The sequence below is a fragment of the Nicotiana sylvestris genome, chromosome 9 (genome assembly GCF_000393655.2).
Source record: "Nicotiana sylvestris chromosome 9, ASM39365v2, whole genome shotgun sequence".
NCBI lineage: Eukaryota > Viridiplantae > Streptophyta > Magnoliopsida > Solanales > Solanaceae > Nicotiana > Nicotiana sylvestris.
The window spans coordinates 3,924,657-3,951,786 of NC_091065.1; the positions used below are offsets into that span (position 1 = coordinate 3,924,657).

Sequence of the window (27,130 nt, forward strand, 5' to 3'; positions counted from 1 at the left end):
TTCACTTGCCCACTGGAGAGGCCACCATCACGCTGGAGGATGTTCAGGTTTTGTACGGGCTGCGCGTAGATGGACGGGCCGTAGCACTGCCCTAGTACATTAGATCCATGACGCGTGCACAATTTTTGGATATGATGATGCATTTTACTGGTTATAGACCTCAGGGTGACGCTGGGGGCAGTCGCGTTGCTTTGTCAGCCATCAGAGATCATATGGCGTTTTTGCACCCAGACATTACCGGCGAGACGGAGGATCTCCATATTGAGAGGTACACGCGGTTGGCGCTGCTCCTGCTTTTCGGGTGTGTCTTGTTCCCGAAACACTTCGGGGAGTAAAGTGAGTATGCGCTTTCTCCACCATCTTCAGGAGTTGGATGGTTTACCCCAGTACAGTTGGGGTGCTGCTGTTCTCGCATACCTGTATAGGAGCATGTGTCGGGCGAGCATGGGCCCAGCGGTGGACATATGTGGTTTTCTGCCCCTCCTACAGGTGACAACATTTTCGAATACTCTGTTCATTTCTCCGAATTCTATATGGTCGAAATGACTCATAAATTTTACATCAACCTTTTATCTTAGGTTTGGGCCTGGCAGCGGATCATGCCGTTGCAGCCACCTCTACCAGCACTTGCGCCTGGTGAGGCTTATCCGTTTCTCCCTCTATCTTCTAGGTGGATTCTCAGGCGTGGGAACTACCGAGGGACCGATGCTCATCATAATCTCCCCCTTATCAGGGATGTGCTAGATATGCTGGTGGACAGACAGGTAGATATGTACCTACACTTACTTGTTGAAATTGAGTTGTGTTGCGCATACTCACTTTTATGTTATTATTTGTCAGTTCATCTAGACGCCATACATCGATGAGTTGGTAGCTCAGCTGCCCTTTTATTGCTCAGTCGATCGAATGCTTTGGAGCACCTCCGTCCCGATGATCTTCTTTGATATGGTTGAGTATCATGCCACAGAGCGTGTACTTCGCCAGTTTCACCGTCCCCAGCCTATACCGAGGGATCCTGGATGGGTGGCTATACACTATCAGCGGGATGACCGTGCCAGGCTGGACGATATATATATGGGATGGCTAGAGCAGCAGGTCCTTATTTGGGAGGAGCACCGAGCTAACCGTATTCCGCCAGCACCTATATTTACCCGGGAGGCCACTATTCATATGTATGCATCATGGTACCGCCGTCACACCAGACTGATTATCGGGAACCCCATTCATGTATTTGGCGAGCGCTACAGACCATACGCCGGGAGACACGAGGCACTGGTATGTTTTTTGGCTTATTAATATTGTATAATTGTGATATTGCGTTATTTAATTAATATTTTAAATATTTCACAGGCTATTTGGCATCATCACCTCTACCAGTTGGGACAGGAGATGCAGCAGCATACTGACATCCCTGCAGTCGTTGACTATGGCCGGCGGGTGGCACAGTTGGCTCGTCGGACCCTGTTTCAGGCGAGAGATGCCATAAGGTTGGACCACGAGGCTCAGTATACGGCGCCAGAGGATTAGCATAGGGGTAGGGGTATCCCACGAGGCAGGGGTAGGGCACGAGGTAGGGGTGCTTCACGGGGTCGCGGGGGACGGCGAGGAGGTGGTCCCCAGCAAGGGGGCGTTGAGGCACCTGTCGACCCACCTGTTGAGGGACATGATGAGGACTTTGGAGTTGTGGTGCTTGGAGATGATCAGGCGGGTTATATACCTCGGCAAGATGAGCCTTCCAGCAGCATGCCTTCGTACAGCCTTCAGCTATCTCTGCCAGCATCGCAGGTCACCCCGTCAGGAGCATTGTCGATCACGGGTACATTTGACGGGGATGTAGACCAGTACTTTGCATGCCCATCTACCGCAGCTGAGGATCGGCCCACCCGGGACGTGGATGGCGGGCGCAGGTTGAGTTATGCCTCATCCCCGGCGGTTGATGCGGATCTATTACAGGCGCAGGTATGTTTGTATTACTTTAAAATTTCAATTTTTTTTCCTTAATGAGCTGACATTAATTAATTTTAACTTTCTTATGAAGGCATCGTCCCAGCCCATCTTTGAGGCCACTACATGCTTTGATGAGGACACCACTGATGCGTATATTCAGGAGGCCGACGAGACCATGGTGGAAAAATATTTTTTGACTTAACACGTACAATACAAATATACTTTGTCACATGCTAAGTTTAGTACTTGTTTTGTAGGTTGCTGACGGCCCGACGGCCTATTCTTCTGATTCTGCCAGTTGTGGTGTCGATGCTGCTGCACATCCTCACATAAAGAGGCGGCTTGATGATGATGATCCAGATAGTGTACCCGGGCGACAGGGGATGCGACTCAGGCCAGCAGCAGCACTGAAGCACACAGGTTGCGGAACTCACTGATTTACTTAGGTTTTTAGTTTGTGTAAATAGTGCATTATGTATATAATGATAACAATTATCGTTTAACAACATTTATATTTTAATTGCATTTGAACAGCAATTTTACTTAAACAGTATACAAGAAACACAAACATTGCAAAACGTAGTACTATACTAGAACTAAAACCATCACTGCACAAAGGATAGCTGTACACAGAAAAACAAACAATAGAACTAAAACCATCACTGCACAAAGAATAAGTAAAACCAGCTTTTTTCACATGGTTTTCGTCTTTTTCAGAACGACAAGACAACTCCATAAAACGTAGTACTATACTACGCTTTATGTGTTAAATTTTTCTGCAATAAACCAGCTTTTTTCACATGGTTTTCATTTTTGCAGAACGACAAGACAACTCCATAAAACGTAGTACTATACTACGCTTTATGTGTTAAATTTTTCTGCGATAAACCAGCTTTTTCACATGGTTTTCATCTTTTTCAGAACGACAAGACAACTCCATAAAACGTAGTACTATACTACGCTTTATGTATTTTGTCTCGCCTATAAATAACGGCATCATTATAGTTATTTTGTGTGCTCAAAAATTAGTAAAAGCAAATATTTCATTAAAAGTAAGGTTTTTTTTTACTAAAAGCAAATATTTCATCAAATGGGTCAACCTCTTCGTGCACCAAAGTGCAACTGTGGAAAAGAATGCTCTATGCAAAATTGTTGGGACGATGGTAAAGTTGGACGCCGCTACTGGTGCTGTATGAACCAGTTATACAAGGTTTTCGGCGAACCTATTTGTGATTTTCAGGAATGGGTTGATGAACCATGTTATCAGGAATACTACAGAGAACAACTGCAGTTTCTTCATAATATGTGTTTATGCCAACGGGAAACACAAAGAGAAAGCGATAAAATTATTGTAGAAATGAGGGCGAAACTGAAGGAGGTGGGAGAAGAAAAATGGAAAGCACAATGGAATTGTGTAGCACAAAAGGAACGAAAAGAAAAATATAAATGGGAACTTGCGGAGGTGAAGGCGAAACTGAAAGAGGTAGAAGAAGGAAAAGAACGAATGGAAGAACGATTTAAGTGGTTGGAGCGGAGAATAAATGGCAACTGGGACTAAACATTTGCTTGTATGTGTTTAGTGTATTTTTCATATTTCATGTATTTTTATTATGTTGGCCTGTTATGTTTGTGTTTGTGCTGTAGTAATGCTTTATTTTAATTGAAGTGCAAGTTAAGTTTAAGTGCTTGTGTTGTTATATGAAACTATCAAACCACGCTTTACATATTACATTTCCTACAATTAAACAGCTTTTTCTTCACTCATTTCAAATTGTGGAACATAATTTTATTTGATATATATTGCAACATACACAAGTAAAAACATGTATTACAAAAAACAATACCAAAATAAAAGACTAGGGGTATCCTTGATAGTTGGGTACATTCGACGAACTTGCACCAGGAGCCGGATTACCACCGCCACGCACACCACCTGAAGGACATTTACGACGGTCGTGTCCTGTTTGTGAGCATATGCCACATTTACGCGCATAAATGGTTTCACCAACATCCATTTGGTTCTGTATACGCGTTCTCTTTTGCACTTGCAGCTTGCGCAAATAGTCCTTGTTACATACCATCTTAAAAGGTTCCGGCGGCCAATAATGCTCAGCACCTAATGGCTGCAACTTCCCACTATACCTGTCTATGTATGCATCAACACTGTATTGCCTATCAATATAGTTTGTTTCCCCATATCCAACTTGTTGAAAGCACTTCAACGCATGTGCGCACGGCATGTGGTAGATGGTCCATTTCCCACATGAACATAACTTTCTATTTTCATTCACCGTCTGTAGATTATTCCCACGGTGTCCGCGGATAGCGGTCTTAACTTCAAAAACACCTCGTTCATGATCGTACTGAAGAAATGAATGCCACTGTGCTCGCCTCCTGGACCTTTCAAATCTTCTCATGGGTATTGGCATAAATTGAACACCCTTGTCCATCAATGTTGATGCAGCTGCGTGCCTTTCAACAAACCTCTCTGCACTCTGTTTGAATGTCATGCGGACCATGGCAGTGACAAGCAGTCCACGGGCAGACTTCAACAAGCCGTTGAATGACTCTGACACGTTTGCAGTGAGGGCTCCCCATCGTCTGCCGCCATCAGCATGCAATGTCCACATGTGAAGCTCATGCCCCATCAACCAAGTATAGGCTCGTGGTTATAACTACCGGATCGCTTCCATGCGCCTCGTGAATTGCACTGCTGGTGCTCAGTTGTAGCCAGCCACATTAAGTCATGCAATGCCTTGTCAGGATATTTCTTCTGGAAATTGGCCTTCAGGTGACGCACACATTAACGGTGGTATGCATATGGTTCCTGCCATTCAGGCAAGTGACGTACAGAACTTAAAATACCACCATGCCGATCAGATATTAGATAAATACCTGAACATTGTTTGACAACGTGCTGCTTCAAGTGGTTCAAAAAAAGCGCCCATGTCTCTTTACTTTCGTTGGCACATATGGCAAAAGCTAGTGGAAATATTTGCCCGTTGGCATCTACTGCAACTGCAATCAAAAGCTTAATATCATACTTTCCATAGACATGAGTACCGTCTATGGAAATAACAGGACGACAATGCACAAAACCATCAATTGCTGGTTTAAATGACCAGAACACATAGTTGAAAATATATTTGGGTCTGTCCGGACTCCGCTCACGCCTCCATTCAACAACAGTCCTGGGGTTAAAGTGTTGTAGTGCGGTCATGTACCTGGGCAGATTTGAAAAAGACTTATCCCAGTCGCCATAAATAAGTTCAAAGGCACGTTTGCGACCGAGATATGCCTTTCTTTTGGTTATAGTACAACCATACTCCTGGTAGACGACTGTAATACACTCTTTAATCTTGGACCTAATGGACACTTCCAAATATGGAATCAAGACAAGAGAAATCAAGTCCACATCCAAGTTGAAGTGATTCTCATTGTATGTGTCCATTTCACATTTGTGCTCGCTAATAAATTTACCCACTTTCCACAAACCTGATTTCTTCTTGGTGGCACGCAACATCCAGTGACAACCCATAAAGTCTCTACGGCATACAGCCTTGTATTTCTCCCTAGTTGATTCACTTACCGTCATCTCACGGCACTCTCTTATACTGTGGATTTTTACAGCCCTAATTAAGCGAGCTTTATCAGGGAAATACATGCCCTTTGTCAGAACAGCTGGTCTAGACTCATCCCACATCGCTGACCGAAATTCATCATCATCCCTTGTGAGGGCATCCACGTTCGGCATGCTTGGCAAATTATCAAGGTAGGGGATATTCCGCTCATGAAATGGCACGTGGGACTCGTACACTCTTGGTCTAGCTGGAGGTGGAGGAACATGTTCCCTCGTCAACTCAGGTTCAACATTCACTTCCTCCTCCTCATCACCCCCATCATGGAAGGGTGTGTCATCCCCAGACTCATCCGCATTGTTGTCATAATCACTATCATCTTCCTGACTCTGCGCATCTGCCAAATCACGAGTAAATACGTCGTCTATGGGCAATTGTGTGAGGTCAGGAGCTTCAAGAAGCTCGTTTTCACTGCACATAAAGAACAAAATGATAAGTTACCCAACTAGATAAATACTTTAGATATAGCTATATCACTTTACTTACAAGTCGTACTGTCTTGACGTTTCATGATGGATATTTTCTTGTTGGTGATGACTCCCAGATGGACCACCATGGTCCAATACTCCAGAACTACGCATATTCCAACTAGGGGCAGGGTCATAACTTGTAAAATTCATATCCGGACGGTACCCCCTATGAAAAATATGAGTGTTAATACAAATCCAATTAAAACATAAATTAAACATCGCTAAAGCGTAGTAAAATTGAAGTTTACCAGTCGTCTTGTTGATTATCTAAAGTCAAAAAATTATTTTGTGGCTGCTCATTCGCCGGTGGTGACAAGTTTAAATCAAGGCAAGCTCTTTCATCACCAATCTGTCCGGCAAAAACTGCTCCAGAATAACCACCCGATGACTGGGGGTTATCCCTACTATGCACGCCCTCATTATTGGGAACGTCTTCCACCTTGACGTACATTTCCAATAATTTTATTACAATAAATTCCCTATATTCATCCGGAATCAGCAAAAAATCTCTAAGAGTTTCATCATCCTCGATGTTAAACTCAGAATAATAAGCAAACCCTTGCGGAGTCACTGAATACGGAAATCTACCGGTTATTTTAAGGTTAACCGAACGCCTCCTCTCATTCATTTTTTTACGTAACAACGATACCAATTTATCGTACTCCATAGTAAGCGGCAATTTAACATGACATTGTGGAGGTGAGCTATACCTCACAGAGTTATTCTCCAACACAACCTCACCCTCCCCCCCCCAATATAGTGAAACCCTTATTTTTTCCACTTCAGACATTGTAAAAAAATAATTGATAAGAAGAAGAGAGAAGTATGAACATAAGTTTGAAATAAAGTATTGAATGAATTTTTATAAAATTGAAACGCCTTTAAATAAGGCAAGTCCGACGTTGGGGTGTAGAATTTTTTTATGTAAAACACAGTACAATACTACGTTTTATGTATTGAATTATTGTTATGTCAGTTCATTATTGATGGGGGCAAAAACCAGAGTACAACGCAATTATTTAATGTAAAACGCATTATTATACTGCGTTTTACAAATATATCTTAGTAAAACGCAGTGTAGTACTGCGATTTACAAAAAAAAAAATTAAGTAAAACGCAGTACTATACTGCGAATTACTTTAATGGCAAAATTTCCGTTAACGTAATTCGCAGTATAATACTGCATTTTACTCATTTATGTAACTTTTTTTTTAAAGTAGTACAAAAGTGTTTTTTGTCCAAAAAATAATTAAAAAGGTTTCGGACTCTTAAATAATGATTGAATTGTTTAGTGAATATACAGAAAAATGAATGGATCAATCTTGAGAATGAGAAGATTATTCAATTTGATCTAATTTGTTTGTAACGAAGGGAGTAAAGCATTCACACAAATTTCTATGATAGTTTTCACACAAATTTCTATTAAAAAAATTAACGTGTGCTAATTATATTAATCCGGATGTGAACAAGAAATAATTTATCATGGTAATATGTGTACAGGGTGTATTAATAATGATTTATGATCTAAAAAGAATCCTAAGGCTAAGTCAAGTTGGAAATTATATGATGGGCTAAAGATTCAAATGAGTTTGCACAAGGCCTAATTTCAAACGAGCACAACTCCCAATATATGAAGATTTATGTGGTGTAAGCCCTATCAAATTAAAGATCTATGAGTCTAGTTTTTAATATTTTAAACCATTTGTCATTTGGATATTCCTACAAGAGGTTATGATCTTTTTACTGAAGGGTAGCACAATAGCCACGCAGCTACGCGAGTTATGCGTAGCTACGCTGCCTTGTGCGTAGCTGATTCTAGCAACTAATCAAATGAAGGGGAGCGTAGTTATGCTGGAGGTGTGCGTAGCTATGTATGTCATCAAAAACTATAAAAGTAGCTATTTCAGCGAGAGAAAAAAAGAATGAAATTTTGGACAAGGGTTTGGATTCTAGAGAAAAGGAGGAACTCTCCCACCATGAATACACTTCAAGGTAAGTATATTTGGTATAAGAATGATTATGTAGTATCATTTGGTATAACACTAACAGTATTATGGATCAAAATCCATAGGAAATGGGTTGAATCTTCAAGAACGCGAAAAAAAAAGGTGATATTCTTCCATCAAGATGTAATTTCTTTTTTTTTTTTTGGAAAATAAGATGTAATTTCTTTACTTGAGCTTCACATGTATGTTTTATTGAAGTATGAGTAGCATGTTTATTAAGTTTATTTGAAGTTAAAATGAAGTATTATTGAAATCCTAAGAGTGGATCTTGAAAATGATATTTTGGGCAAAGAAGAAGATGAATATTGATGAATTGATATAAATGGAACTATTTTTAGTTTCTAATGATCCAAATGGACTTGAGAACTTAACTGATGAACGAATTGAATCAGGAATCACCATTTGGATAAGATACAACACTAGTTCTTGAAATGAGTGTTCTTGAACCTAGGGTTTTGTTGGAGAATGCAACGAATAATGAGTTGATGATGTTGGATAATTAATATAGTATCATTAATGACTTCAAATGAGTATTAAATGATAAGAAGAGAATTGAATAGGCTAATGGGTGAACCTATTGGATAATTTGGGATGGTTGAAGACTTGTTGCAAAATTGAGAAGCCTAAATAGTTTTTTATGAATTTTTTTCGTGTTTGTTTTGATGTAGTTGGGATCTCTAATGGTAGATATTGAATTGTTGGCGATATTTGAGTATTTTAATCAATTGGAGCGGTGTAGTACTATTTGGAGCTTGAAGATTGAGGTAAGTTGATTATGACTTCCTCTTCTTGAGAGATTCTCTCTAAAGGCATTACTGGTGAAAGGTAAAGAAGACTTTCTTATGTTTAGGCCTAAGGAGCCGAAAGTGATTTCAATGACTTAATGAAATTGAAATGGTTTTGTATGATTTTTATTAAAAATCTTCGATTGATATAAATGTTCTAAGAATTTATATCATGGTTTATATTTCACTTGTCTTTTCATTTGAAATGCTAAAAAGCATGATTTATATAATTATTTATCACTTTATATCAGATATTGGTTTCATATTTTTTGTAAAATCTTATCCCAGAACTTGAGTTAGAGAGAGTCTATGATACTTATTGAGTACCGTAGTGGTGTACTCAGCCCTCAGGGCCTCTGCTATAGAGCTCCACTTACTTTACATTTTTTAGGATGAGAGGCATGATACGTGGCATGCAGATATGGCTAGGATGACTCTCTTCCCAATGTATACGGTGAGGCACCACTCCTATTTTATGGTAGCTATCATGTTGTCTTTTATTTTATGCTAGCCGAACATTGACCCAAATAATTAGTTTTATTGTTGGTATAGAGGCCCATAGATCCTTGTGGTGAGTTGTAATAACAAGATGGTACACGACATTTATAAAAAGATATCTGTTCCATTTTATCGCATTATTAACATGAAAGGCTTGAATTGGAAAACTATATCATAATTAAACTTGAAAATATATATGATTTTCAAAGAACTTCTGCAGTTAAATTGGTTTTCATGCATATGGTTCGGGTGCATCATATGGTTTAGTTCGCACAGGTCGGATAATGTGCCGAGTGCCGGTCACGTGATTTTGGGTCGTAACAAATTAGATGTTCTTTTACCGTATGTCCTTAATTATGCCAATTGGTTGATTAGTACGAAACCAATATTAATTTAAACGGTTGTATTTATTTAGCTCCGATGAGCTACAAAAAATTATATAAAACCCTCATTTTCTGGACCAAGAATCAATAAGAAAATATTCTCATTCTATTTTTAAAATTAAAAAGCGAAATTATAACACTCCAATTCATGTAATTCCATGTATGACGTGGGATTTATCATATTTTAAGTCATTCAAAAGAGGAATTGTTCCGAATAACAGTCATATTCAGATAATACATGTCTGTGTTTTTTCTTTACCATGTTTTCCAACCGTAAAAAGAAAAAATAATGATTACTTTTACCGTCTTTACCATGGCCAAAGGAGAGAAAATTACGTAAGAAAAAAAAAGGGAGAAATTTAAAAATAGTCAGATTTACAACTAGTCGTTCAAAAATAGCCCAATTTTAAAAGTAATCGAAATTTAGCCACTTTTCATGTAAAGAAAAATCTGAGCGAAAACACTGTTCAAAACCCGGAAAATACGTCAGTATATTATACTGGAGTTCCAGCACAAATATGCTTGAACTCCAGCATATTATACTGGAGTTCCAGGATAGTATGTTGGAACTCCAACATATTATACTGGAGTTCCAGCATAATTATACTAGAACTCCAGCATAATATACTGGAGTTCCAGCCAGTATAATTGTCCAGTATAATATACTGGAGTTTGGAGCACCGATTCTCCAATCTCCCGTATATTATACTGGAGTCAGCAAAGTATACCGGTCCAGCATAATATGCTGGAGTTCGTACACAAACGCACCCGAACTCCAGTATATTATACGGGACCGATCTCTGTTGCAGCAAAATAGTAGCTATTTTTCATTGACTTCGTAAACGGTGGCTAATTTTGATTGACCAGTCCGAAAACTGGCTATACCGTGCTATTTTGACAACAAACAAAAAAAGGGATAAACTTACCTCTCGAGCCCCTATGGAAAATCAGCACTTGGTGAAACAAAATTATTTTATGCTAATAAAGGTTATTTACTGGAATTATGGGTTGCAATTTGAGCCGAAACTCATTTGACCCGTCCAATCCATTTAAGGTTGGACCTGTCATTGACCCGCTCATTTGTTGAACTCATTCACCTTAACCTAGCCCATCTAAAGTTAAGCTGATTTTTAGCGCAAACTCCATGAGTAACTTTATAAAAATATCTTTAAAATAATCTTTTTTGTTTGATATGTTATATATGACCATAACAAAAGAAAAAACAACTTTATTTGATAATTAAACAATTCATAAGAAAATAACACATTCACTAAAACTTGATAAGAGTTGGATGGATTGAGCTATACCCCAAATTTTAGCCTATTTGGATCCAGTGCGTCATTGACCCGCCTATTTTAACCCGTCTAAAATCAACCCAATCCGCCCATTTGACACCCTGAATTAGAACTAAAGAGAGTCCGCACAAAAATTTTAAATGGAAAGAAGGCAACGCACCATTTATTGCCTTTATTCTTTAACCATATCTCAGATGGACATAACATCATTTTCTTCCTTTGAGAGAAGGTGAGCCAGCTTCCTTTGATCACCTCTCCAGTCTGATCGAGTAGCATTCGCTCCTTCCTACTTACTTTATTATAATATAAGCTTAACGCAAAAAATAATTACATTCATTAGCCAAATGTACAAAATAAAATATACTGATTATGTATAAAATATGTATATTTTATGTATATTACACAATAAATATACATTTTATCGGCTATTATTTTTGGAAGCGGCTATATTAGATAGTTTTTCCTTTTAAAGGCTTGTATACATGAATTATGGATTTTGCTTGTACTTCCATAAAACAGAACAAAAGCTAGTTCTTGTAAAAGCTAAAAGAGAATATCTTCTCTTCATATAATCCAGGCCACAGAAGAGTCTCTTCAAAAACTGGGAATTTGGGCATTTACCTAGATTTGTGATGAAAGCACAACACAACAACAGTCCCACAAGTAGGATATGGGGAGGATGGTATGTACATATCTTACCTCTACCTAGAAGGTAGAAAGGCCGTTTCCGATTTTGTGATGAAGCAGACTTTCCAAGTATTTCTCCGCATAATCTAGGCCACATTGTGTCTTCACAACAGGTAATGTGGCAGGAACTTCCAAATAGAATTCCGAATCAGACTCGTCAAGCTTGCCCCAAAGTTTAAGTTGTTTTCTTGCTGCTTTAATGGCTGCTCTTGTTGCACAATGAACTGAGGATGCCAGAAGTAGCGGCGGTTCACCAGATGCTGCAAAATGTTGTTATAGTCGTAAAGTCAACATTACGCACAAAAAAAATGGGCATGTAGCATTTGAGGAAACTTCAAAGTGATATTGATTCATCCCTGTAGTTGAAAAATGCCTCCGTCCTTTTTTAACCTTCTAATAATTTTTTGGAAAAATCATGGAAATTTCTTCACAAGCTCATTCAACCGATGGTTTCCAATGTTGAACAGATCCTTCAAAATCCTTACTGTAACCGTGTTGACCAACACGATTTTGGGTGTGGTTGTGGGATCCGCATAGGATTTGGACAACCTAACTTGGGTTACTACACTTATGACCAAGAAGCATAGGTTGATCGGGTATATATATAACGCAGATAAAGTACTCGAACACTTCACTATTATCCGAGATAACCTATGAATAAAATATTATGTGTTTAAAACGAACTTAATCACACCAGTTTTCATTTGTAACTTCAATTAATTGTCGAAATCTACACTCCTTATGTAGTAATATATATTTATTGACGGTATCTTAACGTTCATACCCATACTCCTATTTGTACCCCCTCCCCAGAACCCAAAACAAATCCTTAGATCTACGTAATGAGGAATCCAACTTCTAGATCGCACCTGTATCGGGTGCCCGAACCCATACTCGAGCAACATAGATGGTTTCAACAAGGTGTACCTTTTTCCAGCACAAGAGACATGGAAAATTTTGAAATCTCCTTTTAAGTGATGAAATGAAGAAATAACAGTACCTTTAGATGAGAGAACACGTTTCTCGTGATGTCCACTGTTTAGCACTTGAACATTGAAATTTTTCGGTATTGTGTCAATTGTTGGGATCTTGTATGTCCAAGTACTATCTGAAACTACCAACCCGTCTGTGTTTGTAAGATACTCTTCGAGCATAAAAAATCCAATTCCTTGTACAAAAGCCCCTTCAATCTGCAACAAACAAAATTCCCCACAACTTAAAACGTAACGTTATTGATTCATCACCAATTTAAAAGGATGGAAGTTTTTCTTAATTGTTTAAGGAAATCCACATTATAAAAGCTAAAACTTAGAGTAAATTGAGGCAAATTTTCAACAGACCTGTCCCATATCAACAGCTGGGTTCAAGCTTTGTCCACAGTCATATATAATATCAGATTGCAAAATTTTTGTTTCTCCTGTCAGGATATCTATCTCCACCTGCAAAACCAACATTTTTATTGTTATTTCCCATATAAAATTGCTGCTAGATATTCCAAAACTAGAATGTCGGTGAAAGTGTTTTGCAGTTGCAAGATATTGAGAATTGATGTAATCCTTGAGGACGAGGCGACAATAAATCTTTCCATAATTAAGAAATATATATTGGCCGAAATATCCAAAACAGTTAATCCAAAACCGAACTTAAAAATCTGATCCAATCTGAGCTTATTTGGATTGGATTTTGACTATAATTCTTCAATCCAAAAACTGAAAATCCAGATCGAAATTTTCATATGTAGTCCAAACTGCCCGAACGCTCGCTCCTACATGGAGCTACAAAATTAAGTGAATAAGAAAACAAGTTTACCTCGCTTACAGCAGCACCATAGTTTAAATATTGCATGGAACTGGATGCCGGCACATAATAAGAGTTTGCTGCTAGGTTTACTGCTTGCATGTGTGCCTGATAAGGGTAGAGGAGGACAAGAATTTGAATATTTCAACATTATTCGACTTATAGACAAAGAATGTTTTAAGAGGTTTAAATAACACAAATGGATCAGGACGTACATTTCATGCAATTCCCTTTCAACTTAAACCAAATTATCATGGTCTTCAAAATTAAGTCCAACACAGGATGTTTCCAATTGAGTCGGTTCTTTACCATATATTATCCTCTTGACTACTTCAATTTGACATCATTTTTAGTAACTGGAATTCTATTTGGAAAGGTTCTATATGATGAGCAAGGTATTCATAATATATGTTGTGCAGACTCTCAAAAATGCTGCCGCACCCGTGTCGCATTCTCCAAAGATACACTACTTTTAGAGGAACCGACTATCAAGTTCGAGCAACATAGAAACACAATTGACATGGTCAGAGGCGGAGCTAGAATTTGAAGCTTATGGGTTCTGAATTCTAGTTCTTTTAAGCTACTGGGTTCTAAAGTCAAAATTTATACATATTCAATAAAAAATTTAAGACAAATATAGGATTTGGACCAAAGCTAATGGGTTCAGTCGAACCTGTAGCCGAAAGGCTAGCTCCGCCACTGGACATGGTATAGGCTTGAGATAAATACGTCTAAAAGCATAAAACAGAAGCTCGATTGCATAAACAATTTTATCTTACAAAATTGTAAAGGAAGTCAAAAGAGAAGATTGGACAGAAAAGAGAAACCTGGCGAATCAATGTAGTCCAATCAACAGAACCATTTTTTTCTTGTAATGTCTTCTTCAGAGGGGTCAGTCTTTCAACTAATACATTACAGCAAAGTCTAACTGCTTCACAGCTCGATTCAGATGTAGTACTTCCAGCCGTAAACCCGCCTTGCACTAAGCTTAGAGTGTCTGCTTGCATAACACGTACTTTCTCCACAAGTTCTTCACTCCAACTACTTTCAATTAAACTAAGACCATAGGCTGTCATTTGCTTCACCTTTGTCCATAGACCTTGGCCAATTTCAATACCTCCGACCTCAACAACTATTGATCCGTCTGACAAAATGCTTACTTTTCCGGGCGTCGGTCGTTGTGTAGATTCATAAACAAGTGGCACTCGAGAAATACCCCTTTTCTTCCATATATTTTTCTGGTTATATTGTTCTATCATCTCACTTCTTTGAACGAAACTTGACGATGTGGCCAACCTATCCATCATACCTGGTAAAGTATAATCTCCTATATCACCTGCACTGCGCTCATAGAATAATTTAAGACTTTCAAATGTATGAATATTTTGTTTTCTGATTGAGTCCACCTCCGAAGACAGTACACTTGCTACATGCTCCATTATAGCTTCGGCAATATACGATCCTTGTACCTCCCCCGGGCCCCGCATAGCTGATTTGCTAGTAAGGTTCGTCTTACATACCTTTATATCAAAAGATAAGGCACCCCAATCATACTTTTTGAGAGCCCCGATAAAGTTCGACGGTATGATAGGGCTTACATCTTCAATGATCCCAGCATTTATCAATACATCAAGATGTAAGGCAGTGATTTTCCCATTTGACTTAAATCCAACACTGTATGTTATTTTCATGGGGTGTCTCCCTCCTGCCATTATCATGTCAGTCTTTCGGTTGACGTATATTCGTACAGGGCGTTGTAACTTGAACGCTGCAAGTGCACAGGCTGTGGAGACCTAACATGGCATACATAGATTTTTGTAACGGAACTAGAATTTCTTATGCAACAGAAAGAAAGAGAAGGAGAAAGAATAAGAGAGAAACATAGAGGGAGTAGGAAGTGAATGTGATGTCTTGAAAGTTGAGGGTAGGCATTAATTTCATAGTTTATCTGAATCCATGCATTTATATCTATCCTTTGAATATTAAAATTCCAAAGCTAATTAATGACATGAAAATGTTTCATACATAATAGGAAAATATAGAAAAAAATTATTAAAGAGAGCATCATAAAATTATAAAGAAAAACCGGGGAAGTATTTTTGTGCCTGCTTAGAAATGGAAAAAGGAAAGACTAAAGAGTTGATTTTAACCTATAACATATAAAACTTTGTCCAAGCAGAAATTTATGTTTTCATCAATGTCTTCTCTATTAGGAGTAACAGATACTCACAGGCATTGCTCTCACCGCCTTGCCTCCAAAGCCACCTCCAACCCTTCTTGTAACGACACGGATGTTGTGCTCGGGGACACCAAGACAACTAGCAATTACACTACCTGCATACTCAGGGCACTGACTTGACGCATAGACAACCATACAGTTATCTTCATCCGGAACTGCTAGAGCAGTCTGTGTCTCCATATAAAAATAGTACTGAGACCCAAGTCTCATCTGCATATGATTATTAGCAGAGAAAATCACTAATAAATTTGAACCGCTAGTATATTTTCACAGATAAACATATTATATAGAGAACTTATTTAGGAAAAAGCATTCGGGAACTAATCAAAAATACCTCAGCAGAGAGGATCTTGTTGTCAGCTTCAGCCATTCCTTTTGAGAAATCACCAACTTTTTTCGGATATAGAAATGGTGGAACTTGGAAAAAACTGGATTTCTGAACGGCTTCCTCGACGGTTAAAATTGGTGAATCTACATTTTCAGTGTCATATTCAACGACGGCCATGTTTGCGGCCACATCAGCAGACCTCTGACTTTCAGCAACCTAAGTTATTTCACCACAACATTGACCATAAAAGGAATAATTTCAAATAATCCTCTCTAGCAAAGCATATGAAAAATCACCTTGCCTGAACCTCTTCTAGCAAAAGGGCGATGAAATAAATAAGGGCTTACCACAAAAGCAATTCGGTCACCAGCATATTGGGCGAGATCATCTGCAAATAAAGGTTCGGGACCAAAAATGGTCTTAGATCCTACATTTGCTCCTCTGCTCGGGATATCTTTAAAAGTAATAATGCAACTAACTCCATCGGGTAATGAATTAGAACCAAAATGGATGCCCTTTACCCCTGCTAATGGTCTTGTACTATAGATAAACGCTCCATATAGGCAGTTCGGTGGTGATGGAATGTCGTCTACATAAACAGATTCACCTGAAAATTTCATGTTTTAAATAAGGTAATCAAATTCATTGATTTAAGGGAAAAATTCCCCCATACAGATTGTATACAACGAGAGAACCTACATACATGATTCTCTACACAACGTATTTAATCATCTATACTATGTAAAATATCATAGGTGCTCCCAAACATGTATTAATACAAACTTCCTCCCACTGTATAATTTTTAGTTCTTCGTCTTTTTGTTCCCACCGCCAGCCTCTCTTCTCCTCTACACTACTTGCTACCCCGCTGCCATTGCTATATCTTCTCTTCCACCCTTCTCTAGTTTCCCATATCCTTCCATTGTTTCCCCATTCTCCCTCTTTTCCATGTCATTTTACCCACAGAGATAACTGTCTCGCCCACCAAACTACTAATGGGCCAAATGGGATTATCTCCCACTTGTTTCTCCTTATCACGTTCACCTCACAAGGGAGCGAGTCAACAGATCCATCGTCAGTCAATCTCTGCTTCTCTTGTAGCATAGGGTCTTTTCCTTCTAGCAATTGACAAGATAACAAAAAGGTGATTTATTCAAGCATATAAGAACTTTCAATTAATTTAACTTGAAAATTTTGCAGAAGTAATACAGGTAGGCTTTTAATTAGTTTCCTTGTCACAGTCAATAATTTCAAAGCCAGAAAAAGGATGCAAAATGACATAAAATCGAGTTTTTATGCATGATGTGGAATAAAACACTAAAGGGGGAAACAGACCAGAAGCTTGTAAGGAAGCTCCAGATTTCTTCATTGGTTCACCCACCGGATAATACTCTTTACTCGATTCCACGACTTGCTTAGCAGATGATAGAAGTGTGTCAGCTTTCTCTTCACTAATACGACCGTCTTTGTTACTCTTTGAGACTTCCTCTACCAAAGTACTTTGGTTTAACAGACCACCAGATATCGCAGGACAAACATCGGTGAACCGAAATAGGAACTCAAAAAGAAAACCAACTGCCATGCTTGACCTGTAATCAGGGTGTGAAGTTCCATCTTCGGGTACCACTGCTTGTTTGACTAATTTAAGTGCTTCAGATAGCACATTAACGTTTAATATCTTCCCAGTTAGATATTCTTCTACTTTTTTGGCCCTTGTTGCTTGTTTTGTTCCATAAGCACCAAAAGCCAACTGGATATTGTTAATCAGGAACTGATTATCGTGGGGAGAAACATCAGCAAGGAAAGCAGCATTTACGTACGCCAATGCATTTCCAAGAGGTCGTGCTGCAGCTCGATAGGTTTCAAACAAAAACTTCGAACAGGTTTCAAGAGAACTTCCATCCTTTTTAAATGGAATTAAAAGACTAAGTAGCACACTCCTTGAGTCTAGCGGCGGCCTCGCTAAAAACTCCACGAATGTAAGTTTTTCATGTCTTTGACTGGTCATTATGCAAACAGTAGCGCCAAAACCAAGAAATAATGTAGCTATATCTGAAGGAAAACCATTCTTTTGTGACATAACCAAATTTCCCCCAACACTAGCGGTGTTTCTAACAAATGGTGAAGCAATCTTCTCCATGTGCTGAGCCAACTTTTCGCTAACCAGCTTTCCATATGAACTCAAAGTGACTTTGTTTTTCTCCTTCAAGAATGATATAAGTTTAGAGATAGTGACAGTAGCCCCCAATTTAATTCCTGTGTGATCTAATTCAATGATCGAAAGTTCAGATATATGTCTCAGATCAATATATCGGTCATATCGCTGGGTTTCCTTGTAATATCCTGTGCCTGTGTTACCAGAAACCAGCTTAATGCTTGCATCATTTTCAGCCAAATTGGAGTTCAACAAACATTGAAGCTCGTCGACAGAAACCGGAGAGTACCACGGATACCTTCTGGAGTCCAAACATGTGGCGAATTCACTTTTCAAGAATTGAGGAAATGTAGTTAAATTCTTACTTGGATCATAGGGAGGTAACTTACTCACTTTTATATCCCTAGAATCTTCCTTTTTCCAAAAAGAATTGAGCCCCAAATCCTCTATGTCAACATTGGCTGCAAATGTCTTGCACGCATCAGCAATGGGTCGGTATCCAGTACAGCGACAAAGGTTCCCTGCTATGGCCTTTTCAGCTTCAAATGCAGTCAACTTAGAGAATCCTGGAGGAGAATCTGTGTGGTTTGCTTTATCGGCATTGACAAGAGCCGAGTAAAAGGACATACAAATTCCGGGAGTGCAATATCCACATTGAGAAGCATGAAAACCCGCAAACCGTTCATGAATCGAGTGGTAACCATCCTTGGTGTTTCCAAGGCCTTCACTTGTAGTAATTGAGCAACCATTTAAACTGCAAAGAAGCGTAAGGCATGAACTCACACTAAAATCTTCAACCCGTTTAAGCGTCGGATCATACTTTGAGAGAAGAACAACACAAGCTCCACAGCCGCCTGCAACCATTTATAGGAATTGAAGAGATCTTTTCAAACTAAAGTTCTCAATTATCTATACAAACATCATAAAAAGATTGAAGAGCTGAAAATCACCTTCAAAGACTTCTAAAGAATAAAAGATTTTATAGTCTAAACTTACCAAATTGAAGAACCAGAATTCAGCATAACAAAGTATCGAACTGCGCAATTTTCTATAAGTAACAGAATGTATGAAGTCAGCCCAACAGAAAAGCAATAACTTAGCTAGCATTTGCATGTACATAACTATCTCTATAGAGCAAGGAGTAAAGTATTCATACTTAAAACTTCTTATCGACCTCAGGACAGCAAAAGTGCTTAATAACAGTAACTGAGAGTTGTATTTGCATGTACAGAATGAGAACTTCATTCTCCTGGATCACCTCCTGTTCAGGAAGAGCTAATGCTTGTTGGGTATTTTGGTTCAACACTACTTCACACTCGCAAAAAGGGGAAGGGAGCTACATACAAGACTACGAGCAGTGACAATTGTCCTATGAACACTGCTAAGTACACAATACATAGTTCAGGGATTGGCGACTTAATCATTCAGTGACTTTGGCATTGGACGTTATGGGTGCTATCAGGTAAATTCCATATATATGCACATATAGAAATACCCAGTTTCAAGGAAAAAGCACAAAAAATGATGAACAAGGAGCCAACCTATCACAACAAAAATATCAATATATAAAAAGTTCAAAGCTTTTAGCATTTCTTTTGCAATTGCACCAAAATGAACATATAGAGCACAACTTCACATAGCCCAATGGAATCCATTATTCACATATTTACATGTATAAAACCTTTGAAATTACAACAAATATTAGCTTTTGAACCAATAATTTCAAAATTCAACGAGTTCAATGCTAAGAATATAGATTAAAGGGCAACCTGGTGCACTAAGCACCCGCTATGCGGGGTTTCGGGGAAAGGCCGGAGCATAAGGGTCTATTGCACGCAGTCTTACCCTGTATTACTACGAGAGGCTGTTTCCACGGCTTGAACCCGTGACCTCCAGGTCACGTGGCAACAACTTTATCTAAGTTTTCCCTTCGCTAAGAAAATAGATTGACGTCATCAAATTTAAATCATGAATTCGCCTCTACGCATATACAGATAAGGGGAGAGGAAGGAGTATGACCTTCACCACAGCCAAGCTTGGGACTTTTGAAGCAAGTCTTAGTGCGCAAGAACTCAAGCAAAGTAGTTGAAGGGTCAACACTAGGAAGCTCAAATCTTTGCCCATTTACAGCAAATACCAAGATCCCATTTTTCACTGTCTCCCCCATTTTTCACTCTACAGAGAACTAAAAATGAGGTGTTGAAGTTCAAATTTTTGATTTGTGTACAGTAACCAATCTTGACTTCAATTGGGTGTTCAAGATTTTTTATTTTTCAGTGTCTCCTCCAATTTTCACTCTCCAAACAAGCTCAGAAGAGAACTAAAAATGAGATTTCAGACTTAAAATTCTTGACTTTTTGTGTTCTTTTGTGCTGAAAAATTGCACAACTAACCAATCTTGACTTCAATTGGATTTTCAAGATTTTGCATTTTTCAGTGTCTTCTCCATTCTTTACTCTCCAAAAGATTCTTGGCTCAAACAACCCCTTTAAATTTCATGTAATTATAAGCCAATTATTAAACTCTCCATACCACCCACCCAAACCCCTCTTTTTTTTTCTTTTTTTTGTTGGCTGCTATGCAGAAGAATCTGAGGAAAGGCCATTTATTTAAGAGAATCTGACAAAGTAAGCAGCGAAAGCACCGACTAAGTACGGAAACAGCTTGTTTGGATGGTTGCTTCTCGTTGTACGGTATTGTATTGTTATCTCAAAATAATACTTTGTTTTTGTTTTGATTGTTTTATTAAAATTTATTGTATTATATTATTAAATTTATTGTTTCAGGACAATAAAAAAATCCTTTTTTTAAACAATCGATTTGGTGTGGTAGGATTGTTTTCTGCTTTCTAATTATGCCCTAACTTATTATTCAACAATTCTATTTTACCCTTTATTTTTATTTTTTCTATTTTAACTCCAAATCTCCAATTTATAACCTACTTTATTTTTTTCCAGACCAATGTTAAAGGTGTTTTGCTGCCTTCTATTTTTTTTTCTCCTAATTTGTTTTTTAAGTCAATTCTAATTAGCTGTGCTCTTTTGTTTTACCTTCTTCTGTCTCGGTCTTATGTTCTGCTTTCTTAAGGTGTTTTGCTTTCTTCTGTTTTATTTTTTAAAATTATTTTTATGCATATATTGTTATAAATTTAATATTTAAATAATTGAGGGTATTTTAGTAAATTTATCAGTTACAGTACAGTACGATACTGTCAAATCAAACAACAAAATATTATTTAACAATATCAAATAATACAATCTATCCAAACATTATATTCATAAAACGATACGGTATAATACGAAACAATACAATATAATACATTATAAAACAATGGGAAATAATGATCCAAACCGAGTGTAAGGGGAAAGGAAAGCCAAGTTCTAAGACTATATACATTTTTTTCCCACAATTTTATCTCTTTCCCTACTTCTTTTTATTTAGCAAAAGAATTAAAGAAGATCGGTAATTTCAAGGATGATCACTTGACTTGTAATTCTTATTTACCATATTAAAGTCGTTAAATTATTTTGTATAATAAAAAAATCATTTAATTTTATTTAAATATTCTAAATATAAACTTTTTTTTCTGAAAAAACACTCAACTTTGTTTGAATATTATAGGAATTGTCTCATTTGCTTCCTCATAGTGACTTTTAATGATACTTAGAGCCCCTTTTTCCGAAAAAATTTCACATTATTTTCGAAATCAGTGTTTGGTCATAAAATTTTCAATTTTCACTTGAAAATGTATTTTAAAATTTTTTAAAAATTTGAAAAACTCCAAAAAACTGTTTTTCAAAATTTTTACTCAGATTACTCATAAAACTTCCAAAAAAAACCCAAAATTGTATTCATGTCCAAATACAACTCTAATTTTCAAATATCATTTTCACTTGAAATTTTTTTCACTTTTTTTTTGGAATTTTACAATTCTTATGTCCAAACACCCACTTAGGCAAAGTCAAATAATTGTTTCCATCACCAAAAAAAAAAAAATACAAAGTTAAGTAATTTCTTATACAAAAAATAGTTTAATACGAAATAAATACAATAAAGTGAAAGTCAAATGACCAACTGTAATATTAACTCTTAAAAAAACTAGTACTAAAAGGTTTTCTTTACCAATTAGAGAGTTTAAAGTTTTAGGACAATCAATCAATCAATAAAGCTATAGGATGTATACTGCAAAATTTAAAATCAGAATTAGCTATGAACTTTATCGTTAATCTATTGCTAAATCGTTTATAGTGAACAAAATTAATTAACAATTTGACCCTAATCTATAGCTAAATAGGATTAGCGACGAATTTTTTTGTGTAGCTACAGAATGTATTCGTCGCTAATTCCTATTTTTCAGTAATTAATATAAAAATTGATGTTGTCAACACCCTAATTAGCTTAGAACTTAGGCCTAGCTAACAAGTCCTCTACTCTACTTTACAAGTTACAACTTATAAATACTCCTCACTTGATTAATCGACCATTATTAGGTATAATAACACATCAACCAAGGGCGAAGCTACAATATTATGTATGAGTTCAGGTGAATTCAACAACTTTTGCTAAGATTATGTATTTGTATTAAGAAATTTATTAAATATATATAAATATTTAACAGTAAGTCTCTTGCATGTGAAAAAGGAATAACTGCAAATCTAGTAATCAACTAAAATAAATTATGATTTCGATGCAAGTTCAGAATTCATAAAGTTCAAATGTTAGCTCCGGTTTTGGATGTGCAACTCATATTAAACAAAAAAAAAACGAGCTAACTTTTTAAAAAAATGAATTAGAATAAAATGCAGAAACGAGACATGCAGTTCACATTGAATTATTCCAATTTCTCTGGTAACAATTGAATATATTCTTAATAATGTTTTAAAGGAATCTATATCTCTTTCCCATGCAGAAAGAATACGTAGTCAAAAGTTGACCAAAAGAAAGGCATGGAATTATGTTTAAGGAATATTTAAATCGAAAGTTAACACAGAAAGCATCTAAAAAAAATACTTTTTTTAGAATTTTCTTGTGTGTGTATATATATAACCTACAAACTTTCATCCTTTACAAGAAGAAAAGCCATAAAAGGAAATATTACAAAAATCTGCAAGAAAAAAAAAAAACATAGAAAATGGATATAAAGAGAGTTGCAGCTGCTCAAGAATATGAAGATTTTTTGCCAACATCAATGATGGTTCATGAAAATGACTATGACACTCTTCTCTTTAATCTTACAGGCGAGTTCTTGTTCTCTTTTTTTTGTCCGGTAGCAGTAGCGATAACGCTTTTAAACCAAAGGGTGTCATCTGATGCTGCTTCGTCAAAAAAATTCTACTTTATATAAAATATTTTTCTAAAAGTAACCTTATGTACATATACTATAGGATGACAACATGACAAAACTCAATGTATATTTTATTTTAGGAACAAGAAGTAAATCTTGGAACTTTAGACACTAACATGCCTAAAAGTTGAATTGTAACAATAGGCCGAAACCAACTACGCTAGGTTGCCAATGATTATTTCTAGGAAAAGAATTATAATAAAAACAAATGGGGTGCAATATTACTTGGCAATTCCTGAATGGGAGAATGATATTAACTTTTCTTGATAAATTGTTATAGTTGACTCTAAAATGAAAATTTGACTATATTGTCTATATGAGATATTTTCATAAAGGAAAGAATGAAGGAAAATTCCAAATTCAAACTTTATAGAAGGGGAGTTTTATCGTAACTGGTAAAATTTAGAGACGGATCCAGAATTTTAAGTTTATGAGTTCTTATAACAATCTCGTTAATCTACATGATAATTGGACCAACGAACTGGGTTCCAAGCTAAATATTCTTATACTTTTAATGAATTTTTTAGTACAAATACAGGGTCTATGCAAAAGCTACTGGGTTCATGGGAACCCGTAACCTTTGCTATAGATCCGCCCCTGGTAAAATTGTTGTCATGTGACCAGGAGGTCACAGATTCGAGCCGTAGAAACAGTCTCTTGCAGAAATGCAGGGTAAGACTGCACATGATAAACCCTTGTGGTCCGTCACTTCCCCGGACCCCGCGCATAACGGGAGCTTAATGCACCGGGCTGCCCTTTGATTGTTTTCAGCATAAATTCTCACACAAATATTTTATGTGATTAGATCAAATATTGAGAATATATGCTTAATTTCATTATCACATTGGATATCTGTTATTTCATACTTTTCATAGCCAACCTTAAAATATATTCTTTCTTTAGGGAGATAATGTTTTCAAGATTATGCGCTTCGCCTCGCTTAACTAGCACTTTAATATAGGCGTGTTAATATATAAGGCGCGTGCAACTTCACCAATGGTCTGTCTTTAAGAGCACAACAACATATAAATGGATTAATTATAATTTTTCCATTCTTTTGTCCAAATACTAATTGTTTGTGTTTATAATTTAATTTTCCTGCATTACATTTTTATTTTTATTTGTTTTCTTTCATTGGTGCTTTTTTCGTTAAAATCTACACTTTAATATCGCTTTGCGCTTAATAAAGCTCCAACATGTCTCTCTAGTTTTGCGCTTTTCACTTTTAGTATATACTCTGAAATACCCTAATGAAATTAAAATTCTACAGGTTTCAAGAAAGAACAGGTAAAGATTCAACTGTCCAAAACAGGAATACTAAAGATTAGTGGACAAAGGCCAGTTTATAAATGGCAGAGGTTTCAGAAGGACATTCCTGTTTCAGAAAATTGTGAAAAAAGCAAAATTAGTGCTAGATTTGTAAATAGCAATATTCTTTGTGTTAAATATCCAAAATTGATCATTTCAGAAGATAAAAAGATTAAAAAATTGCCTGCCTCAGCCAATGAACAAGCTACAATGGAAAAGACCACTTTAGAGGTGTGTTATTTTTCGTATTATGGAAGTTATTTTTCAATAAGATATTTTCTAGGAGGAAATTATTTTTTAGTGTTTGGTTGCTAATAACGTATTAATCTTTATGACTCAAAAAATTCATCAAATCGCTCTCCAATTCGCTAATATTGTTATTAATCTTTAATATATATATATACACACACACTCCCCTGTTCCAGTTTATGTGAACCTATTTCCTTTTTGGTCTATTCCAAAAAGAATGACTCTTTTCCAAATTTGGAAACAATTTAACTTAAACTTCCAATTATATCCTTAATGAGAAGCTTTTATAATCACACAAATACTCTAAACCCCTTTTTGACTTGTTTATGCCCACAAATTCCAAAAGTTTTCACTTTTTTCTTAAACTTTGTGTCTAGTCAAACATGTTCATATAAATTGGAACGGATGGAGTATATTTTTTAATCTTTCTTGAACCAAGGATCTATCTGAAATAGCTTCTCTACGTTCCCAAGATAGGGGTAAGACATGCGTACACATTACCCTCCCTAGATCTCATTTGTGAAATTCCACTGGGTTGTTGTTTCTATTATATATTTTCTTTTGTAAAAGGTTTTCTTCTCACCAACTAGAATACATTTTCCCGAAAAATATTTTTCATATAAAACATTGGTATTTTCTTGGAAAATGACTTTCTTCGTACCAAACACACGAGATGAATTTACTAAGTTGCAGGATAATGCTGATCAGAATGCTCCTGCTAAATAGCCAATACTGAAAGAAGAACCAAAGAACACTATTCCAAAAACCAGTGAACAAACAGAAGCTATAAGCCTTCCAAAAAGCAATTCAGAAGATGGAAATACAACAAGTTCATGCAATAAATCAGATGATCAATCGATAAACGATAAGGAATTCCCAGCCGGAGACGCTCCACTGCCTAATAATCCAGCCAGTGAACCACACGAGGATCAAAATACCACTTCAATTGATGAGCCAAAGATCAATAATTCAAGAACCATTGAACAAACAAGAGTTGAACCAGATAACGGAAACAACAGCAACAACAATAACAATAACAATAGTGTCTCAGTTCCAAACAAGTTGGGGTCGGCTAGTGATTATTTCGCAAAGCTGAAGATGCGAAAGGAAGTGATAAATATGACCCTAGTTGCTCTGTTGGTTCTTGGTGTCGGTCGCTATGTCATCAATGTGATGAAGTCTCCCAAGAAAGCTAAAGAATGAGACTAGCTTGTTTTCCTGGAAATCAAATTTCAAAGTTGGGATATTATTAGAAAAACTGTTATTTGGATACCTGCAATCATGAAATATATTACTAATAGAATACAGTGGATGATTGTTCTTAATGAAATTAATTACCTCTTCTGCGGCCACTGTGATTTCCAGGTTGGTGAATCCACAGTGTTGGGCGAAGCTCATGGTGTGGCACAGAGCTATTATTTCCATCAAGGTATTGGTGAGCCGGGACGTGTAGCCAAAATTTCAACTTAATGAGTTCGGATTTTAGAACGACTCTTTCACATGCTAATAATTGGGGTCTAAATTTTTTCTTTCTACATATGTAATGAATTTAAAAAGAGAATTTTTCACAAAGCACTATCTTTTAGTCCTAATTAGCCATTAATAGAAACCATTTGCTATATTACGTCCTATAGATATCTTTTATGCAATTATATAATGTATTTAAGGTAGTGTATTTAATAATACAACAAAAATTAGCGGCGTACAAAAAGGAAATCCAGCTAATCCTGATATGTATTTACTTGTATTCAAACGTATGTAGCGCTAAATACGTAATGTATCTGCGCAATATCTGGGTCGACGAAGATGTTAAAAACGGAAGGAAATCAAATCAATTCTGATTTCCCTAATTTTACTCAACAAACTTAAAAGTTATCCCATCAATCTGTATTCTTCTCAAAGTCAGAAATACAGAAACGTGAAAGAAGCGAAGAAACAGAGCAACTTGCTTCTATATTGTGCGATTTTCTTCTCCTCCTTATCGATTGCGACAAATTATAT

The 27,130-nt window shown here is 36.8% G+C and overlaps 2 protein-coding genes across 2 annotated transcripts; one reads left to right on the top strand and one right to left on the bottom strand.

Moving 5' to 3' along the window:
* Window positions 1-11,369: 11,369 nt before the first annotated feature.
* Window positions 11,370-20,817, bottom strand: LOC104245435 (indole-3-acetaldehyde oxidase-like). The gene is made up of 10 exons (XM_009801044.2): window positions 20,248-20,817; window positions 17,409-19,082; window positions 16,421-16,680; window positions 16,080-16,289; window positions 15,737-15,955; window positions 14,334-15,299; window positions 13,519-13,614; window positions 13,050-13,148; window positions 12,710-12,899; window positions 11,370-11,969 (listed from the first exon to the last, which is right to left on the bottom strand). Exons 1-10 carry the CDS (start codon window positions 20,393-20,395, stop codon window positions 11,728-11,730), a joined length of 4,104 nt encoding a protein of 1,367 aa, XP_009799346.1. The 5' UTR covers window positions 20,396-20,817; the 3' UTR covers window positions 11,370-11,727.
* A 2,484-nt stretch (window positions 20,818-23,301) lies between these two features.
* Window positions 23,302-26,327, top strand: LOC104245426 (inactive protein RESTRICTED TEV MOVEMENT 2-like). The gene is made up of 3 exons (XM_009801036.2): window positions 23,302-23,465; window positions 24,843-25,111; window positions 25,823-26,327. Exons 1-3 carry the CDS (start codon window positions 23,360-23,362, stop codon window positions 25,853-25,855), a joined length of 408 nt encoding a protein of 135 aa, XP_009799338.1. The 5' UTR covers window positions 23,302-23,359; the 3' UTR covers window positions 25,856-26,327.
* Window positions 26,328-27,130: the final 803 nt, after the last annotated feature.